General features: G+C 43.8%; 1 protein-coding gene across 1 annotated transcript in view; it reads right to left on the minus strand.

The window, feature by feature from the left end:
• bltp3a (bridge-like lipid transfer protein family member 3A) overlaps nucleotides 1-17,555 on the minus strand; it is a 78,608-nt gene that overhangs the window by 30,126 nt on the left and 30,927 nt on the right. The window contains exons 7-13 of the mRNA XM_083769583.1: nucleotides 17,034-17,204; nucleotides 14,773-14,956; nucleotides 12,558-12,644; nucleotides 9,814-9,966; nucleotides 8,911-9,062; nucleotides 6,886-7,027; nucleotides 5,476-5,669 (exon numbers count right to left, since the gene is read on the minus strand). Of these exons, the coding sequence (XP_083625709.1) occupies nucleotides 5,476-5,669; nucleotides 6,886-7,027; nucleotides 8,911-9,062; nucleotides 9,814-9,966; nucleotides 12,558-12,644; nucleotides 14,773-14,956; nucleotides 17,034-17,204 (1,083 nt within the window). The remainder of the gene's footprint in view (nucleotides 1-5,475; nucleotides 5,670-6,885; nucleotides 7,028-8,910; nucleotides 9,063-9,813; nucleotides 9,967-12,557; nucleotides 12,645-14,772; nucleotides 14,957-17,033; nucleotides 17,205-17,555) is intronic.

Consider the following 17,555-nt stretch of genomic DNA (forward strand, 5'->3'; position numbering starts at 1 on the left):
TGCAGAGACAGGAAAACATCAATTAGGCCGTGTTGTGAGGTCCCTTTTCGTTCAGGTCCGTTCCCACGGAAGGGGGACTACACAATTTTTTCTCCATAAAAGAGATTTATAGGTAGACAGTCTAAATAAAAAAGTTCTACTCGTCCGACGCTGCAGTTATTTTATAATCCGCGATCTAAAATGGGACTATTTCTTACAAGGCGTAATAATATGTGCAAGGGGAGTGGTGTGGTTTTGGTCACGTGGACCAATCGCGTAGCCGCTTTATTCCCTTGAGTATGCGCGTAACGTCTTCGTATGCGGAAGAACTTTTTGTTGTCCATAGCAACCTAGCAACTCACTGTTGCGACGCTGTTTTCATTCTCTAAACTGGGAAAATGGGAAAGAGCCGTTGTGCGATTGACTGTACAAACAGATTAAAAAAGAACTCGGAGCTATCCTTTTACAGACTGCCGAAATGTAAAGAAAAAAGAAGTAAATGGATCGCTGCACTTCGCCGATGTAGTCATGTTTCAGGGCTACATGGATTTGGGGGTGCCACTTTCACTTTGTGTCAGGTATGTTGCTTTTTTTGTAAAACCATACGTTCAATGTAAAAGGGCCTTTTCACACAATGTCCCGTTTTAAATGAACCTAACGGAGTTCTCTTCTTGTGGACCAATTAGTGGATTCACATAGTCCGTTACCCGGAAAGAGATCTGGTCAGGAGTAATTACTCATCAACATGTTACGTGAGTCCGTGGAAAGACTTTAATGTTAATGTTCTTATTGATCAACACACCCTGCAGTTACTGAATGTTAAGTCTCCATGGTTTCCCTCAGAATATCGTATGACACTGATTTATATGACACATTAAGAGTCCACTGATAACCACTACAGTGGTTTAATATCAAACTTTTTTTGTTTGTTTTTTTCAAGGACCCACATAACGTTTGATTGTTATTGCACAAATGGACTTACTCTGAGAGTGTACGAATGGAACCAAATGGACCCATAGTGTCAGAGTTACAGACCTGCATGTGTCCATTTGTACACTCAGGCTGTAAGGGTCCATTTGGTTCCATCTCTCAGAGTTACAGACCTGTAAGGTCCATTTGGTTCCTAAGAAGGGTCCATTTGGGGTCCAATGGGGTCCATTGGTTCCATTTGTACACAGTTACAGACATGCAGGCTAATCCTCTCTCACTCTAATGCCAGACTGGCATTAGAGTGAGACACTGGCATTTCCAGTGTGTGCCAGTGGTCACCCTTAGCACCCGTGGTTAAAGCTGCCTACCCCTGCTCTACACCAACAATGTTGTGAGCTTGTAGATCTGCTATTTTCTGCAAATGTTCCCTCCAGAATAGGGATGCTATTGTTCCAGTGGTTAATGTAAAAAAATAATCTCACAATGATTTGGCAGCCCCGTCCCGGATGAGTTTGTTTTGAGGCTGATGTCTGAAACAGGACATATGTGAAAACACCCCATATATGTAAACAAATTAATATCATATTTCTAGTAAATGTTTTTGTTGTTTTTGTTATTTAAGGGGAAAAGAGTGATGATCCTCTACATCCTGACTACGTGCCAAGGTTATTTGGTTTCACCTCCATCACTGATCGAAGTACAGCAGAGGTACAGACTGTTGTTGAAGTCCCAGGCATTGGGGTCCAGACAGAGGAAACACAAAATGACATTGCCTCATTACATGAACAGATTAAATCTTTAAATGCTGAATGTCAATCACTTAGGGATAAAGTCAACAAATTAGAAAGTGAGTTGAAACATCGTACTCTTGATCCTTCAGAATTTGATGACAGCAAAATGAAATTCTTCACAGGACTTTCATGTTGTTGTTCAATTTTGTGTCACCAAGTTTACCACCTCCTGCAAAACAGTCACTTAGTGATACTCAGAGACTTCTGCTTACACTGAGGAAGCTGCGCCTCAATCTGTCTGAGGAACTTTTAGGTTACCTCTTTGGCATTCTTTGAGTCAACTGAGGTAAGCCAAGCAGGTTCATCTTGGCAGCAGTTTTAACCTTGACCAGTCAACTTTCAACACACTGAGCAAATATGTGTGCTACCTGTATGGCCAATCATCTGCCAAAAACGTGAATGATGCAAGGTACAAATCATTCTGTACGGCATCATCAGCTTTGCCAGAACTGTACATTCCCCCAACAAGTGATGCTCTCCACCAACATTGCAAAAGGGCAAACTACCAAGCAGCAGTGATGAGACGTTCTCTGACTAGTAGGATGTGTGCTCCTTCACCCATTGGCAGTGGATGGGTCATGGAGGATGGGGAGTTAACAGTACAATGGATGACTATAAATCCTGCCCCTGATAGTGTGTTGCAGGTAGTCCACTGTAATTGCAAAAAAAGCAAATGTGAGACTGAAAGATGTTCATGTATGTCTGCAAAACTGTTTTGCACTGATTTATGTCACTGCCAGGACTGTGAAAATGTGTCAAAGGAAACAGAAGAAAGAGGTAGGCCTACATGGGATGATGACTGATGAAAGTGATAGGGATGAGTAACCCAACATGTTACCATGTAGGCCTACTACTTTTTTTTTTCAACAATTATTATGCATTTGTATGTTATTTTGTATTTTCAATTTTCATATATTTCCTTGGCCGGGGGGGTGGATGTACAGATGACAGATGCTGTGACCCTTTGCTGTGACCCACTTGTAAATAAATAAATGTTTCATACCATATGTTGTAATAATTCTGACCTCTACTACTTTAATTCTTAGTCTTGTCCATTTGTTGCATTATTCCAATTTAGGGGGCGTGGTAACATTTTGATAGATTTTCTGCCATGTTGGTCCAAGGTGCCCTGATTTTCTTTTCTACCTTTCATTACACATTAGGATGAGACATTTTCTATGTATGAAACATAAGCTCTTGACACAATTTACTGTGTAGGTTTCATTGTACTGTGTGGCAAACACTTAAGTTGAAGCATATTCTTTAACAAATATGCTACATTTCATGATATAAATTCACATATGACTGAGTAAACTAAAGGCACCAATACTTATGTCAGATGTTATGTATATGCATTTGACATTTGAGAAAAAGAAATTGTTGCCAAAAACACATTTTACAAGCAAAAACAGCAGCACACGATTTTCGTTTTTTGGTTATAAACTGTTTATACATTTATGGCTATAAAAAAAAAACAGCAGGTTTTTATGAGTAGAACTTTTTACCCAAAGTCTAGAAGGGTATTATCTATGAAAAAATGCATTGAATGCGTAGTTCGCTTGACATGGGAACGAAACTCATTTTCTAAGCACTTTTTCATGGGTCCCAACACGGCCTAAATGCCTTTATGTTGGTATAGGAGGCCATGAAGCCTTTTGGTTTGGTTCATAAGATATCTCTGCTGTCGGGCAGAACCTTTGCATACATCTCCATATTTAAAATGTTCATGTTTTTTTCTTTATTAAAAAAAGTGGTAAAGTGGTAAAATGTGTGTGTGGGTTTTATAAATAGTGAACCATTGAAAACCTTTTTGTTTTTGTTTTTGATCAGATTCTAAAAATGTCTTCTATATCCTGACAGTTTTCTGAAAAAGCTATGTTTCTGTCAGTCGTTCTGACAATAGCAGACCTACAAGGTCGTAGCTTGTAGATCTGCTATTTTTCAATAGCTAAAGCATAACATAATGCTAACACCAAAAGGGGTTCCCGCCCAGAATGGGTTAAAGGCGTGGTCATCATATGAGCATACCGAACAATGGATGCCAAAGAAATTGGTACATTTTCATTGTTGTGTATTTTTATATCAAAAGTCCATAAAAATCGAATTTGAATTACTTCCTAAAAACAAAAACGAACTGCGTGATGACGTGTCGAGGCCCCACATCGATAAAAGCCAATAAAAATGAAGCTCACCCGTTTAATTCCCCATATCTGTGCCGTCCGTCCAACACAGCTGATACCAATTACAGAAATCCTACCTTTTTATTCACATTCAAGATACTGTAACATCCAGACAGTGTATTACTCGGTTTCAACTTAATCATCACGCTAAAATATGTATCTGAAAACATTATAGGGTAGAAATAAGACTGATACAGCAAGTGTTCCAGTCCCCCAATACTCTTGCACTTTATAGGATATGTTTTTAACCGTCTTTTAACTGCTCTCTTGTCTCTCTTGTCTACTGTACCATAACTATGCATTGTTTTTTATTATTATTATTTTTGTCTCCACCAGGCCGAAGGCATGGGGGGAGAGTATGTTTTGCACTCCGTCCGTCCGTCGGTGTGTCCGTCCGTGTGTCCGTCCGTCCGTGTGTGTCCCCGTGAGCAGCTTATCTCCGGCACCGTTAACCCGGTCGATGCCAAATTTTGCACACACACTCCCTGGATGCCAACGATGAACCTCTGCCCCAAAATTTCCAGAACGGCCTGTTATAGCGCCACCAGGAGGCCGCTTTGTGCAAAACAAGTTTTTGCACAGTACACCTACAGATTTTGTCCAAACATCGCGCAAATTGGTACACAGTCTCTCTAGAGCCATTCAACGAAACGGGTCTTTCAGATTTCTCAGACTCCATCCTGATTGGTTAAGATTGCCTTCCAAAGTTCACAGGAGTGCTCAGTTTCAAAAAAATGCTGCAAATCATGAACACATCGCGTGATTTCCGTGAAATTGTGCACGCACATTCCCACTAGGCCGAGGAAGAAATGCCACATGAACAATTTCAACTCAGCCTCAAGGTGGCGCTGTAACTGGCCCGAAAAGTGTTTTTACCTCTAATTTACTTTTGTTGCCCTTTTATCCAACCACCAGATGAAGGCAAGCTGCAATGTCCTACATTCCTATCCTGGTGGAGACCTGTGCCCAGAAGGGCACTTTTTCTAGTTTAATATAATTTATTTTACTGTTTCACTGATGTATTGTATTGCACTGTATCGTATTGTTTTTCTTTGACCTGTGAAGCACTTTGGTACGATGAGTCGTTTTTAAATGTGCTATACAAATACAATTGATTTGATTTGATTTGATTATCTGACTTGTAAACAAACACTCCATGCGTGTAGCATAGCTACCGTCCCTAGCTACCGTCCCATCGCCTGATAGGGATGCAACGTTTCATGTTTAAACCGGCTGAAACTTCAAAAATAAAATGCCCACCATTTCCGTTTCCCTACACCTTTAACAAGAGCTTGTGACAAAAAAAACAACTACACAGGATTTCCTGAAAAAGAACCATTTTGAACATGGCATCTACGCCCCCCCAAAAATGCTGATCTACAAGCTCAAAACATGCCAGGTTACCACGGACGGTGAGCTACTGTAGTAGAGCTGCTATTCTTACTATTTTGTGTGTGCGTGCGTTGCGTGCGTTGCGTGTGTGCGTGCGTGCGTGCGTGCGTGCGTTGCGTGCGTTGCGTGTGTGCGTGCGTGCGTGCGTGCGTGCGTTGCGTGCGTTGCGTGTGTGCGTGCGTGCGTGCGTGCGTGCGTCCCACCTTCAGCTGTGCTGCGTCCAGCCGGATGTCCAGGTGCTCGTCAGGCTTGCTGCTGTCCTGCAGGTGGTAGAAGGCTTTGACCTGGTCCAGGGTGCGGAGCAGACCTCTGGCAAACACGTTGATCCACAGCACGCTGGCCACGTCAACCACCACCTGCAGGCCGTTCAGCTGGCCGTACAGGTTGGACGTGGGCACTGCATGCGGCCAGCAAGCAAAGGGTTAACGTTACATTCCATAAAAGACAGCATGTCACACACTAAACACAGACTATCTTCTACAAGGTGAGCTTATTTGAAGTGGTCAAATATAAAGCAATAAACCACAAGAGGTGTGAGATTAACTTAATAATATAATATATAATATAATGGCCGAGAGTCGTCCAACCCTCCCAGACATTATAAAATACGGGTTAAACCTCGGACCTCGCGTGGCCTATTGCTTTAACCCATTTTGGTGTTTTAAAGCATTACGTTATACTTTAGCTATTGAAAAATAGCAGAATTTCGACTCAGGCCTAAATGGGTTAATAACGGTTACAAACCTGGCACAATTAAAATCATAAAACTATTCCTAATTCACTGGAGAATGTACATTTTGCAGCCAGCAGACAGAGACCTTCCTTGTTTCCTTAGCCAGTCCAGTCAGGCTTTGTTGTGTTATAACGTGAACCTTTGCCAAACGAACACATTGAGAAATAAAAGGTCATTCTCATGGTAACTAATATTCGATAGAAATGAATATGTTTTTAAATCCAGATTTAGCTGATAGGTATGTTACCCCATTTTGGGCGGGAACCCCTTTTGGTGTTATGTCATGCTTTAGCTATTGAAAAATAGCAGATCTACATGAGCTCATAGTGCGCCACTGAGTGGCGTGCTACGAGCTTGTAGGTCTGCTATTTTTGAAAAATCGAAGAACCACTGACATAGAAACAGAGCTTTTTCAGAAAACTGTCAGGATGTAGAAGACAAAATGGGTTAACATCACAACGGAGCATAGCCCTTAGCTAAGCGACCGAGACATTGTGAGGGGGATCACCGGATTCCCAGGGGAATAGGAGGCGCTTGATGTCTTTACAAGCCTCTCATTCACAGTCCTATGAGCACGGGCGGTGCTTCGAAGCCCGCACGGCCCAGGGGTTTGCAAGGAAATCAAGCGCTTCCCTAACCCTAGTTCTGCTACAGATATGCTGGATCACTGCAGCGCACCTGGGATTGATTTAAACTGATTTAAGGTGTAGAATAGATTATTGTGAGATTTATTATGTGGTCTAATCAGAAACCGGCCAATCAGAATAAAGTATTGGGACTGAAGGTGGTTGCACACTGGATGTGTTTTTCGGAAAACCGATGGAGAAACGCTGCTAAAAATCCAAAGAACGTGCTCTGTGTGCAGGGACCTTAAACATACCAGGAAAGCCAGGGTTGTCAGGGAAGTAGTATTCAGTGAACTGCAGGTGGATAACCGGCACATTGTCCGGTAAGCGCTGACTTTTACGGTTACACGACATCAAGGACTGAGTCTTCTTACTGCGACGCCCCCCGGTGGACACCTGGAGAAAGACAACATATGTGTATGATAAAACTATTAAACCCCTCTCTAGATTGATTGAAATATTTATTAGCAGTTTGCAGAATTACAGTACATTTCAAGCACAAACTCAATACAAAAACTGTTAACTTTGCATGTCTTAATGACTGTTGATAGGGCGTTCCACATTTTGGTGGCATAGGAGCGAAAATAATTTAGTCCCTTGTTTGTGCCGAATCTGGGTTGTACATGGTTCGTTGCACTCCCTCTGGTGTTGTGGGTGTGGACTTCGTTTACATTAAGGAAGTATTTAGACAGGTACATGGGTATCTTGGTGGTGTATCGAATCTTGTGGACCAGATCCATTGCAAGATGCTGTACTCTGTCATCGACCCTAAGCCATTCCAGCCTGTCAAAGTGGGCAGGGGTGAGGTGGGTTCGGGGGGTGAGGCCAAGTAGGAGCCTGAAATGGGGCCAAAGAGCATATCTTTCTACAGGTGTCACTGAACTGAAGTTTCATAATGGAACAGATGAGGAATAAACCACTTCCTCGTGTCAGTTTCTGTTCTTCTATCAAACACAGGAACTAGTATATAAATACAGATGTATGAGGCTCTTCTATAAAAGAATAATATGGGTAATGTCCCACTTTCACAAAAAATGCAAACACTGTGGGAAAAAAAAAGAAGAATCAGTTTCTCCAGTGTGGTGAGGAGGTGTAAACAAACAAGGAGGGAACCGATTCATTTTAGACTCGCTGAGTTTGTTCTCAATAATCCAGAAGTGTTTTACTTTGATTAAGTGTGAGATGACCTTTGGCTCTGTACTTTCCATGCCCATTCAATTGTGGCATACAGTCGTGTGAATGTATCTTTCTATCTGCTAATTACTGATGGTCTGCAGCCTTATTCAATTGACACACACACACACACACACACACACACACACACACACACACTCCTCTCTCTAGTTAATCAGGCTCATCTGCTGCAGGTGTGTCTAGTTTCCTGCGGCGGATCCTATGCCGTAGAAAGCATAGGTCTGTTCCAGGCTAACTGTTGAGTGAGAGAACGATGTCGCACATTAAGCTAATTGTCTGGGGGGAACCCATAGAGTATTCAAAGGATAGAGACTGATCTGGCGCGAAGCTCCGCCCCCTCCGCTATTCATGTCAGCGGAAGTTGCTCAGTGGCGTTTTGAAGCACCCGAGCACCAAGTCTATTTCCGCCTTTTTGGTCGCATTTCCACATTTAGACCACCAAATTTTGGTGGTCCAATGCGGAAGAGCAACCGAGTGCTCAATGTTAAAGCCCAGCTGCACGGGTCATGAATGAATCCACGGGTCCGCCTGCAGTCCTTCCTCTTACCACTAGGGCCCAGTGCTTCAACGTTGGAGGGCCTCACTGGCCCCTTGGGGCAACCCCCACCAAAACCAGGGGGCAGACAGTCGGAGAAGCCCTGCTCTAGTAGCCTGGCCCAGGGGGCAGACAGCCGGAGAAGCCCTGCTCTAGTAGCCTGGCCCAGGGGGCAGACAGTCGGAGAAGCCCTGCTCTAGTAGCCTGGCCCAGGGGGCAGACAGTCGGAGAAGCCCTGCTCTAGTAGCCTGGCCCAGGGGGCAGACAGTCGGAGAAGCCCTGCTCTAGTAGCCTGGCCCAGGGGGCAGACAGTCGGAGAAGCCCTGCTCTAGTAGCCTGGCCCAGGGGGCAGACAGTCAGAGAAGCCCTGCTCTAGTAGCCTGGCCAGGGGGCAGACAGTCGGAGAAGCCCTGCTCTAGTAGCCTGGCCCGGCCAGACTCATAGCGAAGGTTCACTGATGTTTCCTCCCCGCATATGAACATCAGTGAACCCTCGGTATGAGTCTGGCCGCTCCAGGCTACTCCTCTGGTGGATTGTGGTGAGATCTTGCCTGGTGAATATCCAAGTCATCCATCCTGAGGACCACACAGCTGGACCTCAGCCTCTTCAGGCCGGTCCCTGGAGGAGGCGCTGCGCTGGAGGAGTTCCTCCTGGATGTCTGCTCCTGGTCAGCAGGGTTGGACTTCACACTGGCCCCTCCATCTGCAACACACAACCAGAATGATGACTTAATAATAATAACTTCAGCACCTTTCCAAAAACAAGTTTACAAAGTGCTTTGCAGTCTTGTTTGATGGGGGGGGAGAGGGGAAGAACACAGCCATCAAACAAGACAAGTCAAACCATGTGACTTCCATTGGAAATGCATTGGAGTGGCCATTAAACACGGACAAGACTCAAGAGTCAAGACAGGTGTCTTCTAGGTGTGAATGAGGCCTCAGGGTGGTGTGTGTGTTTAGTGTGTGGTCAGGGTGTGTTCAGGGTGTGGTCGGGGTGTGTTCAGGGTGTGGTCCTACCCTCAGAGTGGTGGATGTGATCAGGGTGTGGTCAGGGTATGTTCAGGGTGTGGTCAGGGTGTGTTCAGGGTGTGTTCAGGGTGTGGTCAGGGTGTGGTCAGGGTGTGTTCAGGGTGTGTTCAGGGTGTGTTCAGGGTGTGTTCAGGGTGTGGTCAGGGTGTGATCAGGGTGTGTTCAGGGTGTGGTCGGGGTGTGGTCTGGGTGTGTTCAGGGTGTGTTCAGGGTGTGGTCCTACCCTCCGGGTAGTGGGTGTGTTCAAGGTGTGTTCAGGGTGTGGTCAGGGTGTGGTCAGGGTGTGGTCAGGGTGTGTTCAGGGTGTGGTCAGGGTGTGGTCAGGGTGTGGTCAGGGTGTGGTCAGGGTGTGTTCAGGGTGTGTTCAGGGTGTGTTCAGGGTGTGGTCAGGGTGTGGTCGGGGTGTGTTCAGGGTGTGGTCCTACCCTCCGGGTGGTGGGTGTGTTCAGGGTGTGGTACCGGTCCAGGGAAGCCGCTACTGGCTGCTCTCCTGTGGAAGTCGTGCAGCAGCCTGGCGGCCCACTGGGCCTGGGCCTCCATGGCTCCGTTGTGGCGCTCCCAGTGGCCACAGCCGTCAGCTGGAGGACAAACAACATGTTCTGTCATTTAATATCAAACTTGAGTATTTGCTTCTCACTCACATTTGGTGTCAAAATGGAAATTCTTATTATTTTTGAGGGGCGCTATCCCCTCCAAAACATGACTTGAAGATCACGTCATGTGGCAGCACGAGTCAAGACTTTTTTATGCTCGTTTAGAGCACTTAAGACGTAAATTGTTTACCAGCCAAGTGTGATTACATGCGCAAGCAGAGGGTGCAAGTATTGTGGTTGTTGATGGTGACATAATTAAGATATGTTTCAATGTTGGGTGGATACAAGTACTGCGATCGGCTGGGTGTGTATATATGTCAGTGTTGTCGACTAATGTTGTCCATCGGCCAATAAGGGACCAACATTCTTGATGACATAACTAAGGTTGGTATAAGGTCAATAACGGGTCTAAAGGATTTAGAACAGCAGTTGTAATAGACATTAATTAGTAGCAGTGCTTGTGTGCTCTGCTTGCGCACAAGTAGGCCATGTATGGCCTACTTGTGTGTGCAAGGCGCCTCGACAGAGTGCATTTCTAGTTTGTTTTGTATTGAATTATATATGAACATCCTATTGGGGAAGAGATGCAGGGAGCAACAGCACAAAAACAAGGACTAAACAATAACACACCATTGATGAGTTTATGGCAAACTCATTCCAAAAAACGTCATAACATCAGCAGAACATTTTTCTCTCACACTATTTTAGTGCAGCACTCTTGTGGAATTGTGCGTGTAGATGACACGATGTTGGAGCACAGAAAAGGACGATTAGGTTTTAGCGGTGCATCTATAAACTCTGCATGCGAGATAGTATCTAGACGTGATTATGCAAGGCGATTCTTCCTCCGATCATAAAAGGCTTGGCGTGGACACACGCTGCACCTTAAAACTACACAGAGGAGCCAGCCAATGAATGAGCTGTGGAGGAATGTATGTGGTTGTTCCACATTCTACACGGCAGGAATTCCACTGGAGAGTAATCCCAGTGGGCAGCACATTATTCTGCTTCAACAGCAGTCCTCCTAGTAGCAGTTTGGTGTGAATGAGTTATGTGCTTAAGAGCCTGAGGCTAGACGCCAGTTAACCACCATCTCTATTTTGGGCATGCCATTACATAGGCAAGAATCTTCAAAACACGTTAATACATAGCAGATAAGCTCAGAGCTTGTACATCGGCCATAACAAAATTAAAACATTTGAGTAGGACTCAAGTGAGCCATTTGCAGCGTTATCTTCATAGAATTGTTCCTCAATAATGCCTCGTTATAAGATGGCACCATTTCTGTCTGCTCACTCTGTGTCTCAGAGGAGGGCTGTGGACAGTTCAGAAACCACTCTGTGTCTCAGAGGAGGGCTGTGGACAGTTCAGAAACCTGTCTACTCACTCTGTGTCTCAGAGGAGGGCTGTGGACAGTTCAGAAACCACTCTGTGTCTCAGAGGAGGGCTGTGGACAGTTCAGAAACCACTCTGTGTCTCAGAGGAGGGCTGTGGACAGTTCAGAAACCTGTCTACTCACTCTGTGTCTCAGAGGAGGGCTGTGGACAGTTCAGAAACCTGTCTACTCACTCTGTGTCTCAGAGGAGGGCTGTGGACAGTTCAGAAACCACTCTGTGTCTCAGAGGAGGGCTGTGGACAGTTCAGAAACCACTCTGTGTCTCAGAGGAGGGCTGTGGACAGTTCAGAAACCACTCTGTCTCAGAGGGCTGTGGACAGTTCAGAAACCACTCTGTGTATCAGAGGAGGGCTGTGGACAGTTCAGAAACCACTCTGTGTCTCAGAGGAGGGCTGTGGACAGTTCAGAAACCACTCTGTGTCTCAGAGGAGGGCTGTGGACAGTTCAGAAACCACTCTGTCTCAGAGGAGGGCTGTGGACAGTTCAGAAACCACTCTGTGTCTCAGAGGAGGGCTGTGGACAGTTCAGAAACCACTCTGTGTCTCAGAGGAGGGCTGTGGACAGTTCAGAAACATGCCTACTGCCTACTAGTGACTTCATCAGTGTGGTCATTTCAAACAAAGAAAATCTATTTTATTTTTCATTCATGCAAGAATGAAACGAAAAGAAGGCTTCTATTTCAGCATAATAACTTAAGTTTCCAGCAAGAGAAAGCATGCAGTTTCTATTAGCTTGGATTCCCCATCGATGCCCACCAATGAGACACAGACACAGAAGACCAATTATACGAAAATAATAATAAAATGACTGCTCCTTTATAAGGTGCAATTATAACTTCATGTTGTACCCGGTGATTCAAACGCCAACGTCTTTACTGTGAGATTATCTTTTGTAAGTTCCAGACAGGTGTGCGGGACGTCTTTCTTTGATCTGATATCAAAGATCCCTTTCTGTACTGAGCGAGTGCCAACATTTATCCCGTTGAGCGGAAAACCTATTTGGGTGGAGGATTACAATTTAGGCATTTAGCAGACGCTCTTAATCCAGAGCGACAAGTAGGCAGGAACAATACAAGGTAATACATCAAATACAGTATAGAAATACGGTAGTCATCAAGAATCATAAGCAAGCTAAGAACCTATAAGAATATTTTATTATGAATTATTCATTCTAGACTCACCAGGTCTGTGGGTCGGATAGTAGTCGAAGCCCAGCTTCCTGAAGGTCAGCTGCATGGCACCCTGGGAGTTTGGAGGGGGAGAGGCTTCTAGGAAGTCCAAAAACATTATAAATATTAGTAAGTCTCTGGTTCAAAAGCTTTCATAGATCACCACTGATGGAAGTCCAATAACGTTATAAATATTAGTAAGTCTCTGGTTCAAAAGCTTTCATAGATCACCACTGATGGAAGTCCAATAACGTTATAAATATTAGTAAGTCTCTGGTTCAAAAGCTTTCATAGATCACCACTGATGGAAGTCCAATAACGTTATAAATATTAGTAAGTCTACGGTTCAAAAGCTTTCATAGATCACCACTGATGGAAGTCCAATAACGTTATAAATATTAGTAAGTCTCTGGTTCAAAAGCTTTCATAGATCACCACTGATGGAAGTCCAATAACGTTATAAATATTAGTAAGTCTACGGTTCAAAAGCTTTCATAGATCACCACTGATGGAAGTCCAATAACGTTATAAATATTAGTAAGTCTACGGTTCAAAAGCTTTCATAGATCACCACTGATGGAAGTCCAATAACGTTATAAATATTAGTAAGTCTACGGTTCAAAAGCTTTCATAGATCACCACTGATGGAAGTCCAATAACGTTATAAATATTAGTAAGTCTCTGGTTCAAAAGCTTCCATAGATCACCACTGATGGAAGTCCAATAACGTTATAAATATTAGTAAGTCTACGGTTCAAAAGCTTTCATAGATCACCACTGATGGAAGTCCAATAACGTTATAAATATTAGTAAGTCTCTGGTTCAAAAGCTTCCATAGATCACCACTGATGGAAGTCCAATAACATTATAAATATTAGTAAGTCTATGGTTCAATACATAGCAGTGTTTTGGCTTCAGTACCCCCTTTCCCTGATTTCTGAATCCAAGCACCCCCTTTATCCAACTACAGCAGCAGCATATTATATTAGAAAATGTTATGTCCATAACCAAATAAATGTTATTTGAAAAATGATTGTAGATGTCCTTAAATAAAGAATATAAAAAAACAGCATATTGCGGGCAGTAAATACTTTTTGCAATTCAGTAACAGTTTTTTACAGAGCACACACATTTGTTCATGTTTTATCACTAAACATAACAGTAGAATTCATTATTTATTATTCCATAGTACATCTGCGTATCCATATTTGAGAAACACTGATATAGACAGGCATAACAATAGTTATTTATTTGATTTAGTCTAGTTTATTTCAATTGTATGCATAATAAACCTTACATACTGTAGTATAATTTAAGATGTCATATAGCTTAACCTCTTTTGTTTTTTTAAAGCATTATGTTATACTTTAGCTATTGAAAAATAGCAGATCTACACGGTCACTTGCAGGTCTGCTATTTTTGAAAAATCAGGAACATTTTGTGAACATTTTAACTCAAATCTTTGCTTCTTATCTGGGGAGGTCCATGGAACAACATATTTTCAGATGGGGGGGGGGCGGAGGCATATTACGTATAATCTTTGGGGTCCTTGACATGAAATATTGAGCACTACTGATACAGAAACATAAGGTTTTTCAGAAAACTGTCAGGATTTTGAAGACATTTTTTTTAATTTCTACGTCAGGCCTAAATGGTTTAAACCCCAGCATCCATTCTGGAGGGAAACGTTTCAGAAAATAGCAGATCGATGAACTTGAAAATAGAAAAGTGACTAGTATAGAAAATTGAATCAAATAGGGATCTGTGGCCTAACGCATATCACTGGTGGTCCTCGACATGAAAAAGGTTGAGAATAAGCAATGAAAAATGACGACGCCAGGCCCAGGAAATAGTTCCCAATGCATTTTCCCCATAGACATTTCAAAACGTATTTATTTAAAGACGTTATAAGCGTGTCGTACAAAGCCAACTCTCAACACAATATTTTGGACCAAACAAATAATTACAAAGAAGAAAAACAAACAAAAAAAAGTGTTGTAACCTGCTGTTTTCTTTCTTCTTTCTAATTATTTGTTCAGCCCGAAAAATTGTGTTTGTTGTCACGATTTGTCACGACAAGAGTTGGCTTTGTCCGCGGCGTAAAACATCTTTAAATAAATACTTTCTGAAAAGTCTATGAGGAAAATGAACGGGGATTTATTTTCCGGGTCTCTCGAGGGGGGGGGGGGGGGGGGGGGGAGCTCTCACTACAGATGTGCACACTAACCCGTGTCCATGGAGGAGCTGTCGTTGCAGATGTGCAGGTCCAGGCGGGAGATGAAGGTGTGATATGAAGACTCCTTGACGTCGTACAGGTCAAAGTACTGACTCAGGTTGCTGGGGTTAGCGCCGGGGCCGGTGGAGGCTGTGTCTGACCACAGGGTGTGGATGCCGGGCGACGGAGGGGACGTCTGCAAACACAACACACTACACGGTCACTACAGGTTGCTAGGGTTAGCAGTGGAGGAGACGTCTGCAAACACAACACACTACACGGTCACTACAGGTTGCTAGGGTTAGCGGTGGAGGAGACGTCTGCAAACACAACACACTACACGGTCACTACAGGTTGCTAGGGTTAGCGGTGGAGGAGACGTCTGCAAACACAACACACTACATGGTCACTACATGGTCACATACGGGGAAGCAGCTTTTTGCTTCTACGGGCCGTCGGCATGGAACAAGCTCCCACTGTACCTTCGACAGGCAGCCTCTGTAGACATTTTTAAAGCTCAGCTCAAGACCCACTTCTACAACATTGCTTTTAATTGATCTTTTTTTTTGTTTGTTATTCATGTCCTCACTGTATTGCATTACTGCTTGTTTTTTAATGTCGTTGCCTTGCTTTTCTTTTATTCTCCATTGTTCTGTAAAGCACTTTGAGCTGCATTTCATGTCATGAAAGGTGCTATACAAATAAAGTTTTATTATTATTATTATTATTACTACAAGTTGCTAGGGTTAAGGGTGGAGGAGACGTCTGCAAACACAACACACTACAGTACATGGTCACTACAGGTTGCTAGGGTTAGCGCTGGAGCCGGTGGAGTGTTTTAAGCGTTACGTTATACTTTAGCTATTTTTGAAAAGCCGTGAAAATGTGGCGCAAATCTTTGAATATATATTCTTTCAGAGCGAAGTTTTTAACTCAAATCTTTGCTTCTGGGGAGGTCCCCTGGAACAACATATTTTCATGTTGGGGGTCGGTGGCCAATTACATTTTTTGGGGTCCTTGACATGAAATATTGAGCACCACTGATACTGTCAGGAGTTGGGAGGCATTTTTTTAATATCGATGTCAGGGCCTAAATGGGTTTTAAAGGGTTAAGCAGAACATGGTATATCTAGGAATATCTGGTATATCTCTGGCCAAGACATGATCCATTCTAGATGATGTCAGCCACCCACTGCACACAGCACTTTACTCTCAGAAGAGCACATTCAACGGAGCAAAGAGCAAATAACAGCGTTTTATCCCAGACATGTACTGTAGGACAAAGAGACTTAGGAACTCCTTTATCCCAAGGGCACTATGAAGCACTGGGGCCGTGGGGGGAGACGAGGCGGGAGGGGGTTGGTCAGCTAATCCGTTTGTATTTATGTTGTTACAGTTGTTGTTTTCTGGGACTGGGAGGTCAGGGTTCGATCCCCGGCTGGGTCATACCAAAGACTCTAAAAATGGGAGCCAGTGCCTCCCTGCTTGACACTCAGTCCCTGCGACAGACTAGCGTCATGTCCAGGGGGTGTACTTGTACATCAAGCTGCCTCACGCTACAGAAACAGGAGATAGGCTCCTGCCCCTATGGGCCTCATGGCTCGGCAAGGCTACTTATAGCTTTTTTACTGCATTCTATTTTCTGTATGTATTGCACTGTTGAACAAAACCAATTTCCTTCGGGATTAATAAAGTATATATTTATCTATCTACATTAAGCACCGGGCCAGCGAAGGCAGCCCATGTCCGCTCTGAACGGCCACTGGGGGCACAATAGCTCGCTTATAGCGACGGAGATCCAGGGCACGCACAGACCCCCTGTGACCCCCCCCCCCCCCTATTACCACTCCCCCAGAGCATGGGAAAGCAATAGCAGACGATGGGAAAAGAAGAATGTCATGCAATCGAATTTCGAACCAAATCGTCAAAAAGTCACGCGCATTCAAACCAATCAGAACATCATGGGCACTCCCCTCTGTCGGTGTGTGTTTCTAGACCAGAGGTTCTCAACCTTTTTGGCTTGGGACCCCCGACCCGCACCCGCACCCCCTCCCCACCCCCAATACAAACTGACTGCAAAAATAACCTTATAATAGAGAAAATATATCATAAATGAATACTGAAACCAGAAAGTTTATGCATGTACTATGTAAAAAGAGCTACCTGTATAGAAACAGGGCGACCCTGTTACTGAGCAAACAATCTACACTTTTGTTTTAACCAAAGCAATACCACACACAGCACCTTTAAGCTTCTATAATAAGGTGTTTTACCGTCAGGGCGTCGTGGGTCATGTTCTTCCTCTGCTGAGCAGACTTCTCCATGCCTTCACTCAGGGACTTGGCGTAGTGGACGATGGCTTTGAGCTGGGAGTCGGTCAGCACCCACAGCAGGTCGTCCAGAATGAAGAGCAGCTTGGAGGCCAGAACGTGACAGTCCTTTACCTAAAACACATGGAAATACTAGTTTATATACACACTACACAACCACTGATTAGAATGATATTACAGTCCTTCACCTAAAACACATGGAAATACTAGTTTATATACACACTACACAACCACTGATTAAATGATATTACAGTCCTTCACCTAAAACACATGGAAATACTAGTTTATATACACACTACACAACCACTGATTAGAATGATATTACAGTCCTTCACCTAAAACACATGGAAATACTAGTTTATATACACACTACACAACCACTGATTAGAATGATATTACAGTCCTTTACCTAAAACACATGGAAATACTAGTTTATATACACACTACACAACCACTGATTAGAAT

The sequence above is a fragment of the Protomyctophum parallelum genome (genome assembly GCF_964188405.1).
Source record: "Protomyctophum parallelum genome assembly, chromosome: 7".
Lineage (NCBI taxonomy): Eukaryota > Metazoa > Chordata > Actinopteri > Myctophiformes > Myctophidae > Protomyctophum > Protomyctophum parallelum.